We start from the raw sequence: 20,735 nt of genomic DNA, 5'->3' as shown, positions 1-20,735 counted from the left end.
CAGTCACTGTCTTATCCAAACTTAACATTTTCCCTATAAAAAGCTCTCTTATTCCTTTGCTAAAGTAACATAAAAAAGAAAGCCCCAAAGTCAATAGTATCCAACATGCTCACCACTGACTGGTAGGTTTTGTATTAGATCTTCAAGTTCCTTATCAGTAAGATTGATTCCCATGTTGCTTAGAATGGTATTCAGGTTTGTTCTGTCAACCTTACCTAATCAGAAAGAGACAGGTCTATGAAGAAAAATTAGGGACTCCAAAAAAGTCATTTCTAAAGTTTTCTGTTTTTTGAGACACATAACTTTTGAAAGTTGGAGGAAAACTATAAATCTTACATATCCACAAAGTGTATATATGTATATTTATAAACTGTGCACTAAGATTTTAGAGGATGTGCTGTAGTCCATTAAAGGTCCTCATAATTGCTCATTAATCCTAGCTTAAAAATATCTTCTCCACATTAAAAAATAATTTCTATAAATCATGATTATGCTTTTCAATATAAACAGTAAAAAATCATTGAATAAAATAAATAAAAAAAGGAATATAGTACAAAAATACAAACTAGCCTATTAGGAACTAAGATTTGTTTTATTCCATTTATCAAATGTTTACTATTTGTTTTATTCTGTCATTACATAACATGTAGTATTCTATATTGATGATTCTATATTTTGCTTTTGTAACCTAACAACATTCCTGGGGATCACACATATAAATATAAATAACCAACAATACATCCAACTTTTTATTGAACTGGCAGATTTAAGAAATGCTTCAATATCATGGATAAAATGATGTGATGATACACTCAGACATCAAAAAAGGTGACATTTTAATTATTTGTCCTAATGATTTCTCTAAAATTTGTTCAACTTACTCTCAATTTAGAAACAATTTTTAGATTCAATTAAAAAAGTTAATTTATGTACAAATTGACACATTATCAAGATGAAACAGTTATCTCTTTCTTTTCCTATTCTCCTTTTTCTTTCTTCTGTACTATACAACCATTCCAGTTTTTTGGTCTCAGATCTCCTGACTTAATGATAGATTTCCTACCAGAATAAAAGGAAAATATAGAATTTCTTACTCTTTGTAATCCCTGTGCTCTGTGTTGATCCCCTCAGATACTTATTTATGATTTTGAGCACTCTCACCTTTAGTGTGGGTTTGCTCCCAATAGCTAGCATCTGAAGTTTTTATGTGGAAGACTGCCCTTGTGTTACTGAAGACTGCTTCACTTACATATAGAAAGCAAAGAAGAAATGTCAGGGTTGGCCAAAGAATAATGGGAAGGAGAGTATGAAAGTCCAATGGGAATGTCCTTCTTCAGATTTGTCCAGAGGTCTTCAATAAAATCAGTCTGAAGCTGTCAGGACTATGTTGGGTTTTTACTTGGCCTCTTTCCATTTCTGTTATACTTCTATAAGTTTCTTTCAGTAGCATTTCTGTAATAAGTGAATCCTAGTCCCAAGATCTGCTTCTGAGAACTGGAAGTGGTGCTAGGAAGCAGATTATAAGGTGATATTTGCATTGCTGGATAGATGATAACAAAGATTTGATGTGAAGTAAAGTGATGATAACCTGACATACTGTATCATTAAAATTGCTAAAATGTTCACTTGTGATGAATTAATTGGAAAGAAATACAGGTGAAAATGGATGTACTAGCTTAGGTGATATTCTCTTAATATTTGAGAGATGAGGAAATTGTAACTGTAGAATATGACAGCTGATGCCTAAGTAAATTAGAACACTGACTTTCCTTCATGCTGGGAACTACAGCAAGATTATGTGTAGAAGTTATGTGTAGAAAGTTATGTTATGTGTAGAAAGTTGCCTTTGCATGTATGCCAGAACAGTTCTCCTTGGGATACTGATCATACCAGCAAAGTAAGCAAGCTAATGCTGGTGATGTCATTACTTCCATAATCTCACCTGTAAAACCCCTCTCCCTGTGGCAATTGGTCCAAACCAGAGGACTGTGGCTTACCCCCAGGAGAAAGTGTGGGGAGAGATAGGAGATACTACTTCCTGGTGAGGTACCAGAGGCACTGCAAGTAGCAGAGATACACTTGCCCAGCTTGGTGCCCACTGGATCATCCGCAAAACATCCATCCAGCTTGTTGTAACTGGCTTCCCCCATAAGCATTTCTCAATAAACCCTGATATCTCATCTCTGGGTGTCTTATTTAGTTTTTTTTAAAAAATATTTTTGGTTGTAATAGACACAACATCTTTATTTTATTTATCTATTTTTTATGTGGTGCTGAGAAGCGAACCCAGTGCCTCAAACATGCTAGGCAAATGCTCTATCACTGAGCCACAACCCCAGCCCATCTTATTTAGTTTCTTGACAACCTATCCCACTGCTAGAGCACAACTGGGTGGTGGATGGTACATTTGGCCTCTAAAATAAACTCTAAGTGGCACTGATAATTTTTGTATTTAGCTTAAATTGTAGTTTTAAAAATATCATCATATTTTAGAAATTATGAAAGTTTTTCACAAAGAACCACAAAACTCCAGAGAACTTGTATGGCTCACCATCAACTGGCAACGCTTTCAGCAACTTCTCTTGTTCCTTATCTGTGAGCTCAATACCAATGTTTCCCAGAAAATTTTTTAGATCATGAGAATCAATCTTCTCACCTTTGAAAATAGGATATTGAGTATGTATCATTATTTCAGAGAGCTGTAATCATTCTTAACACAAAAAGTTACTTTATAATGATCAGCACCATTCTAATTTTCAGATTGAAGACTAAAGTAAAAAGAAAACATTTTGAACTATAGAATCAATGAATATGTTAAATCAAATACTTTTTAATATAAATAAGTTCCTCCTAAAAATAGTGGGATAAGTTCCAGAATATAATCTAGTAAATTAATTTAAAAAGGTAATTATATAAAAATTTCTTCAAGAAGTATTTTAATTTCAAAAGTAAAAATTACATGATGAAAACAGTGGAGATGTTAATTTGATAATTTAAAAGCTTTTTACTCAGATTTTCTCTATATATACTGTTTTAATTAAAGACTGGTGAAGCACGGGAGTGAGCCGCTGACCCGCTGAGCAAAATGGAACAGCTGATAAAATGAGTGACAATTTAAAATCTAAGGGATCCAACATGGCTGACCCCTTCAGCTGCGCAGGCATAGGGAGACTTAAACTGTCTAAATGCTGTTTTCTCAGGATCACTAGGCAATGCTGAGCTGACGTGGATCTGAGGCGAACAGTCTGGGCCTCTCAGAACACACACTGAGCCTGGATCGGCTGCATTCAAGCTCCGGTTCACCTGCGTCTCGTGACTCAGCACTAACGATCCCGCTGAAATAACTGGTCCGCCCCTCTGAACTTACAGAGGTTAAAGCCAACTGAGCCTTCATAGGCAGTGGCCACAGGATTGAAACGGGGCTTGGGAGAGACAGTCAGGACCCACAGGTTGCATTGGTCACCCAGCAAAGGGAACAAACGGTCACCATTTGCATGGGATACCACCATGGCAGAGAACTGACATCACGGGTGGAAGAGATAACTTCACTGAAACCAGCAGCGACAGGTGTGTAATCCCCTAGCCTTCCCTCTCCACACAGCAGGGAAACCTTAAGGGCCCCTCACAGCTCTCCCATAAGGGCCCCCCCCCAGCTCTCTCGTGAGCGCGATAGCCAGACCGAGGGAATCAGGAGTGGCATGGGACTCTCGGCGCGGAAAACCCGGCTACCGCTCCCATCAGTGCTGACAACTGAGATCCCTTGCACCAGCTACCGGAGGGCAAGCAAATTCGCTGGGGGTTCTCAGCCCCAAGCTCTACAAACTTAGGGTCTGAGGGAGGCAAACAGGGAGAGTATGCCCAGGCATTCATGAAAACAGGGCTCCCAGGAGCAGCAGACCTGGCGTGTAGCCAGTATTGTGTTGAGCATCACAGGTGAGCGGGGCCTGGCTTGAGGAAACGCAAGAGAAGGCCCTAGGCACTCAGGATTGGAGACCCGCCCAGTCTGGGAGGAAGAGCTGCTGCACAGTGATTGGTTCCCACCTATTGAGAAGAGAAGCTTGGCCCAGTGGGCACAGCTCCACCTACTGGAAGAGAAGTTAATGGAACTCTATGACTGCATTTATTAGTATTTTTTTTCTTTCTTTCATTTTTATTTTTTGTTGTTGTTCTTTAACTTTTTAAAAAATGTTTTCAATTTTTTAAAATTTTTAAATTTTATTATTATTATTATTTTTTTAAACTTTCATTTTCATTTTATTATTATTATTATTTTAAATTCTTTTTCTTTCTTTATTTATTTTCTATTTTTTCTTTTGTCTTTTCATTTCTTTTCAATTTTCTTATTCCCCCTTCCTTGAATTCTACCTGCCTACTCTCATTCTCTTTAGTGACTTCTTCCCTGCCCTTCTAATATCTTTCCTCCCAAGCATCAAATAAATTTATAAGAGTAAACAGTAACTCAGCAGTCAAACAGAACTAGAAGTAACATGAGCAGCATAAAAAAGCATGGAAGGAAAGGAGTACAAACAATGAAGGACAGCCTAAATATTCAGGAGGACCTAGAGTCATCAGAAAAATGGCCATATAAAGAACTCAAGGAATAACTTAGACAGATAGAATGGAACCTTAAAGAGGATACGAGTCAGCAAATCCAAACAGTGAAAGAACACATTGAAAATGAATTACATAAACAGATAAAAGAAGAAGTTAAGCATCTTTATCAGGAGATAGAGATTATAAAAAAAAATCAAACAATAATTCTAGAAATGAAGGAAACGATAAACCAAATTAAAAACTCAATTGAGAGTATCACTAACAGAGTGGAGCAAGTAGAAGCCAGAACATCAGATAATGAAGACAAAATATATCATCTTGAAAAGAGTCTAGCCAACTCAGAAAGGCTGGTAAAAAATCACGAGAAAAACATCCAAGAGATATGGGATAACATAAAAAAAACAAACTTACGAGTCATCGGGATAGAGGAAGGTACAGAGATTCAAACCAAGGGAATGAGTAACCTGCTGAATGAAATAATTACAGAAAACTTTCAAGAAATAAAAAAGGAAACGGATATACAAATTGTAGATGCATACAGGACACTGAGCATACAAAATCACAGTAGACCAACGCCAAGACACATTGTTATGAAGATATCCAATATACAGAACAAAGAGAAAATATTAAAAGCTATAAGAGAAAGGAGGAAGATTACATTCAGGGGTAAACCAATAAGGTTAACAACGGATTTTTCATCACAGACGCTGAAAGCGAGAAGATCCTGGAACAACGTATCTCAAACACTGAAAGACAATGGATGCCAACCAAGAATTCTGTATCCAGCAAAATTAAGCTTCAGGTACGACAACGAAATAAAAATCTTTCATGATAAACAAAAGCTAAAAGAATTTGCAGCCAGAAAACCAGCATTGTAAAGTGTCTTGAGCAAAACACTACATGAGGAAGAATGAAAAACAACAACCAAAACCATCAGTGGGAAGTGCCTCGGTAATGACAGAGGGCGGGGGGAAAGCTAATCATGGAGAAACAAACTAAATTAAAAAAAAAAGATAAATAATCAAACATGGCTGGCAGTACAAACCATATATCAATAGTAACTCTAAACGTTAATGGCTTAAACTCTCCAATAAAGCGACATAGGCTGGTAACATGGATTAAAAAAACAAATCCAGCAATATGTTGCCCCCAGGAGACACATCTGATTGGAAAAGACATACACAGGCTGAAGGTGAAAGGTTGGGAAAAAATATACTACGCACACGGTCCTCGTAAGCAAGCAGGGGTGGCCATCCTCATATCGAATAAAATCGACTTTAAGACTAAGTTAATCAAAAGGGATAAGGAAGGACATTATATACTGTTAAAAGGAACCATTCACCAACAAGACATAACAATTATCAATATTTATGCACCAAATAATGGTGCTGCGACATTCATAAAACAAACTCTCCTCAAGTTCAAGAATCAAATAGACCACAACACAATAATTATGGGTGACTTCAACACACCTCTCTCACCATTGGACAGATCCTCCAAACAAAAGTTGAATAAAGAAACTATAGAACTCAGTGCCACAATCAATAACCTAGAGTTAACTGACATATATAGAATATATCAACCATCATTAAATGGATATACTTTTTTCTCAGCAGCACATAGATCCTTCTCAAAAACAGACCATATATTATGCCATAGGGAAACCCTCACCCTAACAAAAGAGGTGAAAGATTTATACAATGAAAACTACAGAACCCTAAAAAGAGAAGTAGAAGAAGATCTTAGAAGATGGAAAAATATACCCTGTTCATGGATAGGCAGAACTAACATCATCAAAATGGCGATATTACCAAAAGCTCTCTATAGGTTTAATGCAATGCTAATCAAAATCCCAAAGGCATTTCTTGTAGAAATAGATAAAGCAATCATGAAATTCATATGGAAAAATAAAAGACCCAGAATAGCAAAAGCAATTCTAAGCAGGAAGTGTGAATCAGGCGGTATAGCGACACCAGATTTCAAACTATATTACAGAGCAATAGTAACAAAAACAGCATGGTACTCGTACCAAAACAGGCGGGTGGACCAATGGTACAGAATAGAGGATACAGAGACTAATCCGAAAGCTACAACTATCTTATATTTGATAAAGGAGCTAAAAGCATGCAATGAGGGAAGGATAGCATCTTCAACAAACGGTGTTGGGAAAACTGGAAATCCATATGAAACAAAATGAAACTGAATCCCCTCCTCTCGCCATGCACAAAAGTTAACTCAAAGTGGATCAAGGAGCTAGATATCAAATCAGAGACTCTGCGTCTGATAGAAGAAAAAGTTGGCTCAGATCTACATATTGTGGGGTCGGGCTCCAAATTCCTTAATAGGACACCTATAGCACAAGAGTTAACAGCAAGAATCAACAAATGGGACTTTCTTAAACTGAAAAGTGTTTTCTCAGCAAGAGAAACAATAAGAGAGGTAAATAGGGAGCCTACATCATGGGAACAAATTTTTACTCCTCACACTTCAGATAGAGCCCTAATATCCAGAATATACAAAGAACTCAAAAAATTAGACAATAAGATAACAAATAACCCAATCAACAAATGGGCCAAGGACCTGAACAGACACTTCTCAGAGGAGGACATACAATCAATCAACAAGTACATGAAAAAATGCTCACCATCTCTAGCAGTCAGGGAAATGCAAATCAAAACCACCCTAAGATACCATCTCACTCCAGTAAGATTGGCTAGGAGAGTGGCTAGGAATAGGAAATACAGTAGAATAAATCTAACATAATTTTCCTAGATACACATATGAAAATACCTAAGTGAACCCTACAACCATGCCTACCCACAAGATTGGGGTCCTAATTAGAATAAGATAAATCCTATGCTTGTATAATTTCATAAATATTGAGTCTATTGTCATAATAACTAAGAAGAATCAATAAAATAAAATTAAAAGATAAAAATCATGTTCTTATATAAAAAAAGAAAAATAAATATCATTAGATATAAGAATTTAAATTCAGATAGGGCAGAGGGGTGGGAAGGAAAGGGAGGGGGCAGAGGATTACAAAGGATGGTGGAATGTGATAGACATCATTATCCAAAGTGCATGTATGAAGACATAAATTGGAGTCAACATACTTTATATACAACCAGAGATATGAAAAATTGTGCTGTATAAGTGTAATAAGAATTTTAATGCATTTCACTGTCATTTATTTTTAAAAAATCAATAAAAAAGAATTTAAAAATTCATTTAATTATTCCAAGTAGGGAAAAATAATCTATAACTACTTTCCATGAGTAAGTACTAGATGAACAACAGAGGCCAATCAGATCTCTGCAACTACAATGACTCAATGACTATGACATTCACAAAAGTAATTTGATTCCTAAATGCTAATAAAAGAAGGCATACTCATAATGATAGTGAAGGACAACTCTACATTCAATGAAGTCCTCTTTATGTAACTAATTAATTAGAATATTATAAATGCCATTCAAATATTTGTATCAACTAAAGTGAGATCTGTTAGTGTCATCTTTATAAATATATCTAAGGCCTTTATCAAAGGTTTACTTCATCTATTATTATTTTAGTAATATAGAGTTTGGTGGCTCTAAGAAGAAAACAGCAAAAAATATCAATGAAAACATACTGATCTCCCCCATAATTGGTTTTAAAAATTTAATAAATGAAGAGGTAAATGCCATAATTATCATGGCAATTTAGGAATGAGGATAAAATACAATTACTATAAATTATGAACATCTTAGGTTCATAATTTCTCACTCACCTGTAATAGCTTTTATTCCATCCATTATCTCTTTCAGATCAACTTTCCCTAATCAACTTAGCTACAAGAAAAGGTTCAATGAAGATAATGTCATAAGTTCAAAAAACAAATAAGATACATATTTTATGGGGAAAATTCCATAAAATTCCTTATATCTTACTTTGACATATATTTATTAAACTCCTAGATCTCAAGGAATTAAGGTTATCTTCATTTAACCTAAGTTTATCTCTTATGACCTTAAATACAAGTAACTTTACCTGAATCAGAAAAAGTGTACTTTCCACCATATTTTGAAAGACTTTATAAACTATGGTCAAAGATACCACTGGAGTTGACTAGGTATTTTGGTAATTTAATTTTAGTCATCAATACACAGCTAAGGCTGGTACCACTAATATATCCTTGAAGGAAGTGAAGCATGAATTATTTAATGTGTTAGTAGCAGTTATAAAGGGATAGAAGAGATTTAACATGGAAGAGAAGTTGAGAAAATAGAACAGTCTAGGGATATAAAACTGTCTATGTGGAATTACAAATATTTCAATATGACTTGAGGAGGAATTAAAAAAAAAAAAGAAGATATGATACCAGAGAGGCAGACGGAACTTGAAAGAAAGTCTCGTGTGCCATGATCAGAATCTTCAAATTTACTTTAGAGGGAATATTTCAGTACAAAGAGGAATGGATAGAAGAAAGAGCCTGTTGATGTCTCTATAGTTTCTTATATGCCTATAATTTGCTTTCTTAATTAATGTCCATCTTTTTTTATTAGTTCCTTTTAGTTACACATAATATTTGGGTTCATTTTGATGTAATTAAATAAGCATAAAATATAATTTGCTCTAATCCAGACACCAGTACTTCTCCTTTCTCTCCCCCACTCCATTCCCTTCTTACTGATCTTTCTATTTATTTATAGTTTTTTTTTAATTAGTGCCTGGTGGTTATACATGGAGGTGATACTCACTGCAGTATATTCATATACGTACATAGGAAAGTTAAGTCAGATTCATGCTACCCTCCTTACTCCTCCTCTTCACTTCCCCTCAATTCCCTTCCTCTACTTCATTGACCTCTCTCCTAGAGCTGAAACCAATGAAATTGAAGATTTAAAAAAAAAAACCCAAAGGATCAACAAGACAAAGAGTTTGTTCTTTGAAAGGATAAACAAATTAATAAACCCTTAGCAAAATAAACCAAAATACAAGGAATAAAAAAAGAAAAAGGGAGAGGTGATGTAGATCTTTTAGGGTCCTGACAGCACGCACACTCAGCGATTTGTAGGAATAGACAGATATACTGAGTTTGAATTAATTGTAATAAAGATCCAAGATTTATTCTTACTTTAATATTGAGCTGTGTTTCAATTTTTCTAATATGTATCTGTCACCGGATAAATCTATTTTTAAACACATTAGATATAATGCAAAGATCTAAAGATGCCCTGAGGATATCTATATTGCTTACCATCAGCTTGTAGCCTTTCTGACAGGTTTGCAAGTTCCTCTTTTGTGAGTTTGATTCCCAGTCTTTGTAGAGTAGTGTCCAGGTTATTTACATAAACCTCCCCCCCTTAGAAAAGAGTGTGGAACATGAAAAAAAGTGCATTATTCCAATATTTTGCATGAATGATTTAATTATTACTATCTTTAATGGCTGTGATGGTTTTGTATTTCATCAATTTACTATGTTGAAACTCCATTTTCAAGAATCCCCTTTCCTGTATAGTTAGTTCTGAGGTAGTTTTCCATAGAGAAACCTGAAATTTGGAAAACAAAAGTGAAGCAGCAGTCACTGCACTCTGAAAGGTGGTACTGGGTGTCAAGTTGAACCACAGCTTGCTCATATGTCACTGCCTATCTACTGGTTCACCTCTGTTAGAATGGGGCCTGCAGCTTTTCTAACTTTTGTCAGGTCTCCTTCTTTGGCTTCTTTGAGTCCTGGATCAATCATATGTGCAGCTTCATTACAACAGGTTTCAGTTTCTTCTGTGGGTAACTCTTTTACACTGGGGTTGGAAGCGGCAAGAGATGGGAGTTTATCATTATGAATTCCATTTTTGTCTTCATTCTTATTTACTTTATGTCCAGTTTTTCTTCTCCATTGCTGGTCCTGTTGATCTTCAGTGACATCAGGGGGAACAACATATACAGAAGAACCAACCTTCATAGACTTCATAGACTTTTTCACTAGGTCAAGGTCTGGATAAGGGAATTGAAACTTTCTATCATCAGACTAAAAAGAAAACCTTATTTCCTAGAAGCATAAGACTGAAACTTCTAAAAGCAAAACCCAAAGTTTAATCCTGAATTTTAATTCAAATTGAATTTCCAAACTTGTAGGGTGTTTGGGATCCTGAAATTTAGGATGGCAAGTTATAGGCAGATTCTGATGAAGTCTGGACACTATACCTCTAAATCTTGCCAAGTTTATGCATTGGTAGAAGACCTCTTCCTTCTCCTTTCTGAACAGCTTAGTTTTCTCTTGTCTAAAAAGCATGTAATGGTCTCCCCTGAGGTAGGGTTTGCAGAGGACTGATGATCTTCAGGATTTATCCTCAAAACCCTTCATTTCTTCTATACCTATAATCAGAGTCAAGTTTCCAACTGGCTGCTGGTAGTGAGGTACAAAGTCTGACTTGTAGGAATTGCAGTATGCTTCAAAAGAACTGTAAAATTTTGCTAATTTATATAAACAGAATGGATCTAAAGAGTGATGTATTGAGGTGGGAAAAATGTGTTATTGGATTGAGCCTAATTTGATGGTATGAATTTACTTACAAGCAGAGATTCTGAATTATTTGTGTTAACTCAAATTTTTTTAAGAGAGAGAATTTTTAATATTTATTTTCTAGTTTTTAGTGGACACAACATCTTTATTTTATTTTTATGTGGTGCTTAGGATCGAACCCAGTGCCCTGTGCATACCAGGTGAATGCGCTACTACTGGAGCCACATCCCCAGCCCTTAACTCAAATTTTTAGGAAAGGCTCTTAACAGTTTGCTCAGTTATTTGGCTGAAACCTGGACCCAAAAGTGATTTGTACTAAATTAAGTTGGTATATTATATAGCAGTGCTATATAACTACAGGTAATTTATAAATGTGAGTCATATATACAGTTTTAATTTTTTAGAAGCCACATTAAAAAATAAAGACAAGTGAAATAAATTTTAATGATATATCTTACTTAATACAATGTATTTAACAAATTATCATTTCAACATGTAACCAGTAGAAAAATTACTAATCAGCTATTTCATATATTTTTGTGCTAGGTCTTTGAGACCTAGAGTGTACCTTAACATTTGAAGAACTTATCAATTTGGAGTAGCCACATAAGTGCTCAGAGCTATATGTGCTGATGGCTAGCATACTGGACAGCCTAGCTTTAAAGGAATTTATCTAAAAGTCTATGGAGATCAGAATACTGGGGTGGATTTGTCATGTATGACCTACTAATTCACCTTCTGTGTTCCCTGGGAAGGTCTAGAGCAAGGCTGTAGGTGTGGCTTCGGGCTTTAATGTCTCTGGAGCAACTACTCACCACTGCCATTATGGTATAAAGGCAGCTGCAAATAGTACATACACAAAAAAGAGTGGCTGTATTCCAATAATATTTTATCTTTATTTGCAAAACAGTCATTGGAGTCTGGATTGACAACAGCCTGTAGTTTTATGACCCCTGGATACATTCATTAGATTTCCAATATCCTTGACAAGCTCTTTAGGCTATGCTTTGTAGACTAGATATGATGGTGAAAAATGCTAACAGTGAACTGAGTTCTCTGAATTCAATGTGGGTAATGGAATTGGGGGCTGGTAGGTGTCACATGGTGGCATTTAGTTGCCAAAGAAAAGATGGTTGTAGTTACTACAATAGGCAGAAAAAATCAAAGCACTAATCAGAATGGTTCAACTTATAGAGATATTTAGTATTGATTAAATGATCACAGTGTCCCTGCAGGTGAAACAGATGACAGAGGGACAGCCTTCTAAAATCTTGCTTGAACTGAATAAGAAAAAAAAAAAGCTAAACCAAGCCAAACAAAATAAAATTAGGTAGATGAATATAAGCAAGACTTGAATAACAAGAGTCATAGCCCCCTAATCAATTCCTAAATCTTGAGTCAGTTCTACAACTGCTTAATTTCTCATTTATATCATGAATTACCTTTGTAATTTAGTTAACTTGTTTGTATTCTTTTATATTTTGTTAAGTTTCCTTAAAATATGTTTTTTTATTTAAAAAAAAAACCTTGTCAAGAAATTTGTTGATTTTTCTTTTATTTGAGGTTTATTTCTAGAGAGTCATTGTGCTTGTTGGGAGGCAACACATTACCTTCTGTTTTTCATGCTTTTTGTGTCCTTACATTGGTATTGGTGCATTTGGTGGGTCAATTGCCTCTAATAATTATAGGGTAGTTATTATGGCTTAGATATGAGGCAACCCCAAAAGCTGATGTGTAATACGATGCAAGAAAGTTTAGAGGTGAAATAATAACCTAATCAATGCATTAATCCATTTGAATGGATTAACTAGGTGGTAACTATAAGTAGGTAGGGTGTGGCTGGAGGAGGTGGGTCACTACGGATATGACTTTGGGGTTTATATTTTGAACCTGATCAATGGTGAACACTACCTCTGCTTTCTGATTGTCATGTCCTGAGCTGCTTTTCTCCTCCACACCCTTCCACCTTGATGTTCTGCCTCACCTTGGCCTTCTGTGGATTGAAACCTCTGAAACCATGAGTGCCAAATAAGCTTTTCTTCCTCTAAAATTTCATCAGTTCTTTTGGTCACAATAATGAAAAAGTTGACTAAAACAGGTAGTTTTTGTAATAAAATACTTTCTTTTGATGTGTCCTAGGTTGAATATGCTGCACTGGGGTTTGGTGTCAGTTGGACACTTTAGAGTCTGTGTAATTACTTCAGCTATAATCACGGTTCATGAGGGCTGCAGGTATCTCAGTGGCCAGGAAGCAGGGATTGTGGGATTGCTTTACTAGCTGGGATGCAGCTCTATTAGGTGGGTGGGTTTACTGGCAGCTCTGGGTGTAGTGTACCTGCCCATCAGTTTCTGTGGGTCATATGAAGGCACTGTCACTCTGGTAGGCCTAGATGGGTGTGGTACTACATGTCTGGTGTCAGGGTGGAGTGCCTGTCAGTGTCCTAGGGCTACATGGGGGTTGTGCCACACCAGTGGCTCAGAGAGGGGACCTGTCTGTTTGAGGGTTGCATAAGTGACTCTTCAGGACCTCTGAGTGCTGACCTGGTAAGGAATGTTAGCCCAACTACTTCCTAAGGCCAAAGGTGCAGAGGCCAGGTCAAGCATATGCTCCTCAGGGCCTCAATGGGTTAACTTTCTGAGAATGGGCCATTCGACTGCTTCTTGAGGCCAAAGGAAGAAGCTGCTTCCTGCAGGTTTGGTGGGTGAGTCACTGCTTGGCTGCTTCCCAGGGTCTTGTTTGTTGGATGGGGCCTCTTATCTGTTTCCCTAGGTCTCTGGGTCCAGCTACCCAGAGTGCCATTTCTAGTTATGTTCAGAGATTAAGTGTGGGTGGGAGGAGCTGCTTCCCAGGGCAGGGGGAGAGCAGTATGGCCACCTGGCTTAGAAGCAGACCTTTTGGGAAGTATTGTACATTGGCTCTGAATGGACACTAATTCCAAGAGACCCCAAATTTTACTGTGGCTTGCCATCCAGTGTAGTGGTTTATGGAATTTAAGGTGATTGTGATCATGGTTCTTTGGCTTGGTTCTATCACATAATAGGTCTGGAGGATCATTAAACTAATCTTGTGGTTGTTTCTCCAATTCCAAATATAGAATTGGAAAAGAGATACTGAGCTACTGAGTGAATTCCCTCAAAGGTTCTTGGGTCTGTGAGGTGAGTGCTATTATGATAAGACAGATCCAATAGAAATATTTTTTTTTAAGAGAGAGTGAGAGAGGAGAGAGAGAGAGAGAGAGAGAGAGAGAGAGAGAGAGAGAGAGAGAGAGAGAGAGAATTTTTAATATTTAATTTTTAGTTCTCGATGGACACAACATCTTTGTTGGTATGTGGTGCTGAGGATCGAATCCGGGCCGCACGCATGCCAGGCGAGCGTGCTACCGCTTGAGCCACATCCCCAGCCCCCCAATAGAAATATTTTACTTACCAAAATTATAAACCAAAAACAGTAGCAAATTTTTGGAGGGGAATCAGAGGTAATTTCCCTAATAAAGAATTTGAAATATGCAAGGGTAGTGATTTCTATCATATTCCCATTCAATTTGCTTATTTAATCCATGTAGAAAACAGATCTTGGACAATGACAATTGCTTATGATAAACTTAATTAGGAGTCATTCCAATTGCCACTATTATTGTAGATATGGCTTTATTACCGGTGAGACTCCATCTCTCTCTCTTGACCTTTGGTATATGTAGCTATTGATCTGGTGAATGTTTTTTTTCTTTACATTTATTATTAACCCTTTTACACTGATGATTGGACTTGGTGAGCGGGAAGCAGAAATATTCTAGACAACTTGGTTAAGAAATATATGAGAGAAAACATTTGACCTTTGGGTTTCTGAGTTTGGCTAATTTTACTTAGCCTGATATTCCCCATTTCTATCCATTTACCAGCAAATGTCATAATTTCATTATTTTTTTATGACTAAGTAGAACTACACTGTATATGTGTGTGTGTGAGAGAGAGACAGAGTGTGTGTGTGTGTGTGTGTGTGTGTATTTCCCCCCCCCCCACAATTTCTTAATCCACTCATCTATTGATGGGCGTCTGGGATCTGGGTTGATTCCATAATTTAGCTTTTGTGAGTTTTGCTGCTATAAACATTGATGTGGCTGTGTCACTGCAGTATGCCAATTTTTGATCTTTTGGGAAAATATTCATAAGTGGCACAGCTGGTCATATGGTAGTTCCACCCCTATTTTTTTGAGGAATCTCCAAACTGCTTTCCAGAGTGGTTGCACTAGTCTGCAGTCTCACCAACAACGTACAAGTGTTCCTTCCTCCCCACAATCTCACAAGCATTTATTGTTTGTATTCTTGATCATTGCCATTCTGACTGGAGTAAGATGATATTTTAGTGTAGTTTTGATTTGCATTTCAATGCTCACTAGAGATGTTGAATTTTTTAAATTTAGAAAATACTTAGGGGCTGGGGATTGGCTCAAGCGGTATCGCGCTCGCCTGGCATGTGCGGGGCCCTGGGTTCGCTCCTCAGCACCACATAAAAATAAAATAAAGATGTTGTGTCCACCGAAAACTAAAAAATAAATATTAAAAAATTTCTCTCTCTCTCTTTAAAAAAATTTAGAGAATACTTGATTAGTTTCTGTAATCAAACCCACATAGAGAAGACCTTATATATTTAATATAGTGTGTTATCCCTGTACAAATGGAAAAGATGTTGAACATTTTTGCATGTGTTTATTGGCCTTTTGTGTTCCTTCTATTGAGAAGTTTGTTTAGTTCTTTTGCCTATTTATTTATTGGGTTATTTATTAATTTATTTTTGGCATTAAGTTGAGTTCTCTGTATATTTGAGATATTAATCCTCTATTGTAGGAGTGGCTGGCCAAGATTTTCTCCTATTCTTTAGGCTCTCTCTTCACACTCTTAATCATTTCCTTACCTGTGCAGAAGTTTTTTGGTTGATGGCAACACACTTCTTGATTATTGGTTTCCTTTCTTAAACTTTGGGGGTCGTGTTAAGGAAGTCTATGCCAGCACCTGTACAACAGAGTGTTGACCCCATGTTTTTTTCTAGTAGTTGTAAGGTTTCTGGTCTAATCTCTAAGTCTTTGACTCATTTTGATTTGAGTTTTCTGCAGGATGAAAGATAGGGGGTCTAATTTCATTTTTCTACATATAGATATCCAGTTTTCCCAGTATCATTTTTTAAAAAGGCTGTCTTTTCTCCAAGATATATTTTTTGGCACTCTTGACAAATATCAGATAGCTATAGGTTTGTGGGTTTGTCATTGTGTCTTCTATTCTGTCCCATTGGTCTTCATGTACCTTTTAGTGCTAATACCATACTGTTTTTGTTACCACAGATCTGTAGTATAATTTCAGATCAGGTATTGTGATGACTCCTGCTTCACTTTTCTTGCTTAGTATTGCTTGGGCTATTCTGGATCTCTTATTCTTCCAAATGAATTTAAGAATTGTTTTTTTTTTCTAATTCTGTGAAGAATGTCATTTATATTTTGATGGGGATTGCATTGAATCTGTACATTGTTTCTGGTAGTATGCCCATTTTGGCTTGTCTAAGAACATGGGATGTTGTTCCATTTTCTAAGGTACTCTTTAATTTTTTCTTCAGTGTTGTATAATTTTCATTGTAGAGCACTTTTACATCCTTAGTTAGATTAATTCCCGGGTTTATTTATTTATTTTTTAAGGCTATTGTGAAGAGGGTGGTTTTCCAGATTTCTTCTTCAACTGAATCACTGTTGGAATATAGGAAAGCTATTATTTACAGGTTTTGACCTTGTATCCTGCTACTTTGCTAAATTCATTTATAAGCTCTAGAAGTCTTCTGGTGGAGTTTTTTGGATCTTCTAGATAATAGGATCATGTCATTGGCAAACAGTGATAATTTGACGTCTTTTCTTATTTGTATCCCTTTAATTTCCTTTTCTTGCCTGATTTCTCTGGCTAATATTTCAAGGAATATATCAAATAGGAGTGTACAGCCTTATTTTTTTCCAAATTTGGTGGAAATGCTTTTACTTTTTCTCTTTTTAATATGATATTGGCTTTGGGTTTCTCATAAATGGCCTTAAGATGTCGATTGAGGTAAGTACATTCGATACCTAGTTTCTCTTTAAAAACACAAATGGGTGTTGGAGTTTATCAAAGGCCTTTTCTGCATCTATTGAGATGATCATGTGATTTTTGTTCTTAATTCTGTATAAGTGACGAATCATATTTATTTGCCATGTGTTGAATCAACCTTACATCCCTGGAATGAAACCCACTTGATCACGGTATATTATTTTCTTGATGTGATTTTGAATGCAGTTTGCTAATATTTTATTTAGGGTTTTTGCATATATGTTCATCAGGGATATTGGTCTGAAATTTTCTTTCCTTGATACATCCTTGTCTGGTTGATATCACGGTTATATTAGCTTCATAAAAATTATTTGGGACTGTCCCTTCTCCTTCAATTTTGTGTAATAATTGAATAATAATAAACATTAAAATTCATATCATACTGCTTAAAGGAAATCACACATAAACAAATTATAATGATCATAAATATTTATGCTCCAAACAATGGAGTATCTACATACATCAAAAAACAAAAACTAAAACTAAAACAAACCTCTTCTCAACATTTCAACATTAAGAATCAAATAAAATCACATTACAATAATTCTGGGTGACTTTTACATACCTCTCTAATCACTGGATAGATGATCCTGATACAAACTAAGATTCTACAGAACTAAAAAATGCAATTAATAATATGGACTTAACAGACATTTATAGAATATTTCATCCATTAATGTTTGAATTCACTTTCTTCTTAGCAGCACATGGAACAATTTCTAAAGTAGACCATATTTTAAGTCACAAAGAAAATATTAACAAATACAAAAAATGGAGATGCCTTGCATTTATGATGGAATGAAATTAGAAATCAATGATAAGGAAAAAAAGAAAACCATTCTACCTGGAGATTAAATAATACACTTTTAAATGATGAATGGAAGAAGAAATCAAGGTAGAAATATAAACAGTTCTTAGAATTAAACTGTATAAGGAAAAATTCATACCATTAAAAGAATAGAAAGACACCAAATAAATAATCTAAGATTATATCTCAAGGCTCTAGATAAAGAAGAAACCAAAAGCAAAATCAGCAGAAGACAGAAAATAATTAAAAGCAGAGTCAAACTCAGTGAAATTGAGAATAAAATAAATACAAAAGATCAATGATAAAAAAGAATTGGTCTTTTGAAATGATAAACAATATTGATAAACCCTAAGTCAAACTTAAGCAAAATAAAGAGGAAAAAAACCCTCACATTAACAAAATCCAAGATAAAAAAGAAAATATCACCACAGATACTACTGAAATTCAGAGGATCATCAGAAACTATTTTGAAACTTATACTTCAATAAGTTAGAAATATCTTGAAGATAGCGACAGATTCCTAGAGACGTATATCCTACCTAAATTACACCATGGAGATTTAAAAAACATTAATTTCAAGGAATGAAATTGAAGCAGCTATCCAAAGCCTTCCAACAAAGAAAGCCCAGACCAGATGGATTCTTAGCCAAGTTCTACCAGATATTTAAAAAAAAAAATTAATACCAATCCTCCTCAAAATGTTGATTGAAATAGAAAAGGAGGGAACACTGTCAAACTCATCCTATGAAACCAGTATCATCCTGACACTAAAACCAGACAAAGACACATCTAGGAATGAGAACTTCAGACCAATATCCTTGATGAATATAGATGCACAGATTCTTAATAATATAATGGCAATCTTCATATAAAAACACATTAAAAATATAGTGCACCATGATCAAGTAGGTTTCAACCCAGGAATACAAGGTTGGTTCAATATACAGAAATCAATAAATGTAACTCATCACATAAGTAGACTGAAGGATAAGAATCACATGATTATCTCAATAGATGCAGAAAAAGCATTTGAAACACATTCGCATGGTGACACACGCCTGTAATCCCAGGAGTTTGGGAGACTCAGGCAGGAGGATCCATAGTTCAAAGCCAGCCTCATCAACACAGAAAGGTCCATAGCAACTCAGTAAGACTGTTTCTATATAAAATATTTAAAAGGCTGGGGGTGTGGCTGAATGGTAAGTGCCCTGGGTTTAATTCCGAGTACCAAAACAACAACAAAAACAGAAACACTAGAAAAATGAAGAATAGAAGGAACTTACCTCAACATTGTAAAGGCTACATCTGACAAACCAAAGGCTGACATTATTCTGAATGGAGAAAAACTGAAAGAATTTCCTCTAAAAACAGAGACATGATAAGGATGCCCACTTTTACCACTCCTATTCAACATAGTCCTTGAAACTCTAGACAAAACAATTAGGCAAGAGAAGAAATTTAAAGGGAAACAAATAGGAAAAGAAGAGCTCAAATTATCTGTTTGCTGACTTCATCATTATATATTTAGAAGATCCAAAATACTTCACCAGAAGACTTCTAGAGCTCATAAATTCAGCAAAGTAGCAGGATTCAAGGTCAACACTCATACATTAATTGCATTTCTATATTCCAATAATAAATCTGCTGAAATAGAAATTAGGAAAACTATCCCATTCATAATAACTTCAAAAATAAAGTAAAATAAAATACTTGGAAATCAATCTAATAAAAGAGGTGAAGGACCTCTGCAATGAAAACTATAGGACACCTAAGAAAGAATTGAAGAAGACCTTAGAATATGGGACAACTTCCCATGTTCTTAGATAGGCTGAATTAATATTGTCAAAATAGCCATACTACTAAAGGCAATATACGCATGCAGTGCAATTCCCAACAAAATTCCAATAATGTTTTTCACAGAATTAGAAAAAGTAGTTAAGGAATTCATTTAATATGAGACCCAGAATAGCCAAAGGAATTCTTAGCAAGAAAAGCAAAACAGGAAGCATTACAATACTGGACCTCAAATCATATTACAAAGCTGGAGTAGCAAAACTCAGCATGATAAAAATTGGCATGAAAACAAGCATCAAGATCTATGGAAAAGAATTGAAGACACAGAGAAAAACCCACTTAAATACAGTTATATGATTCTAGACAAAGGTATCAAATACATACATTAAAGAAAAGACTGCCTTTTTAAAAAATGGTGCTGGGAAAAGTGGAAATCCATATGTAATAGAATGAAACTTAAGTCCAAATCTTACCCTAACAAAAGTCAACTCAGAGTGGATTAAAGACATAGGAATGAGACCAGAAACACTGCAACTGCTAGAAGAGAATTTAGGCCCAACACTCCAAAATATCAGCTCAGGAATTGTCTTCCTTAACAAGACTTCTAAAGCCCAAGAGATAAAATTAAACAAGTTGGATAGTATCAAATTAAAAAGCTTTGTCACAGCAAAGGAAAACAAGAGTATGAAGAGAGAACCAACAGTATATGAGAACATTTTTGCCATCTACTCCTTCGATAGAGCAAGAACTCAAAAAACTTAACACCAAAAAACCCAAATAACCCAATCAATAAATGGTCACAATCTCCTTGTTTCTGAAGTGTACAACCAGTTAAAATTTCCAGTTAAGCCTGCTGATCTTAAGAAGAGAACAGAATCCTTAATTGACAGGGACTACATGGAAAGAGATAAAGAAAACCCAATTGTGTCTTTTAAACTACCAACTATCTAAACT

The 20,735-nt window shown here is 35.6% G+C and overlaps 1 protein-coding gene across 1 annotated transcript in view; it reads right to left on the bottom strand.

Moving 5' to 3' along the window:
- Positions 1-8,351, bottom strand: part of Efcab3 (EF-hand calcium binding domain 3) — a 60,349-nt gene extending 51,998 nt beyond the window's left edge. The window contains exons 1-2 of the mRNA XM_077801287.1: positions 8,327-8,351; positions 2,552-2,656 (exon numbers count right to left, since the gene is read on the bottom strand). Of these exons, the coding sequence (XP_077657413.1) occupies positions 2,552-2,656; positions 8,327-8,351 (130 nt within the window). The remainder of the gene's footprint in view (positions 1-2,551; positions 2,657-8,326) is intronic.
- Between the last annotated feature and the right edge of the window lie 12,384 nt (positions 8,352-20,735).

This window comes from Urocitellus parryii, chromosome 7 (genome assembly GCF_045843805.1).
Source record: "Urocitellus parryii isolate mUroPar1 chromosome 7, mUroPar1.hap1, whole genome shotgun sequence".
Lineage (NCBI taxonomy): Eukaryota > Metazoa > Chordata > Mammalia > Rodentia > Sciuridae > Urocitellus > Urocitellus parryii.
The sequence above is the reverse complement of the archived record's forward strand: the minus strand, read 5'-3'. Positions and strand labels throughout refer to the sequence as shown.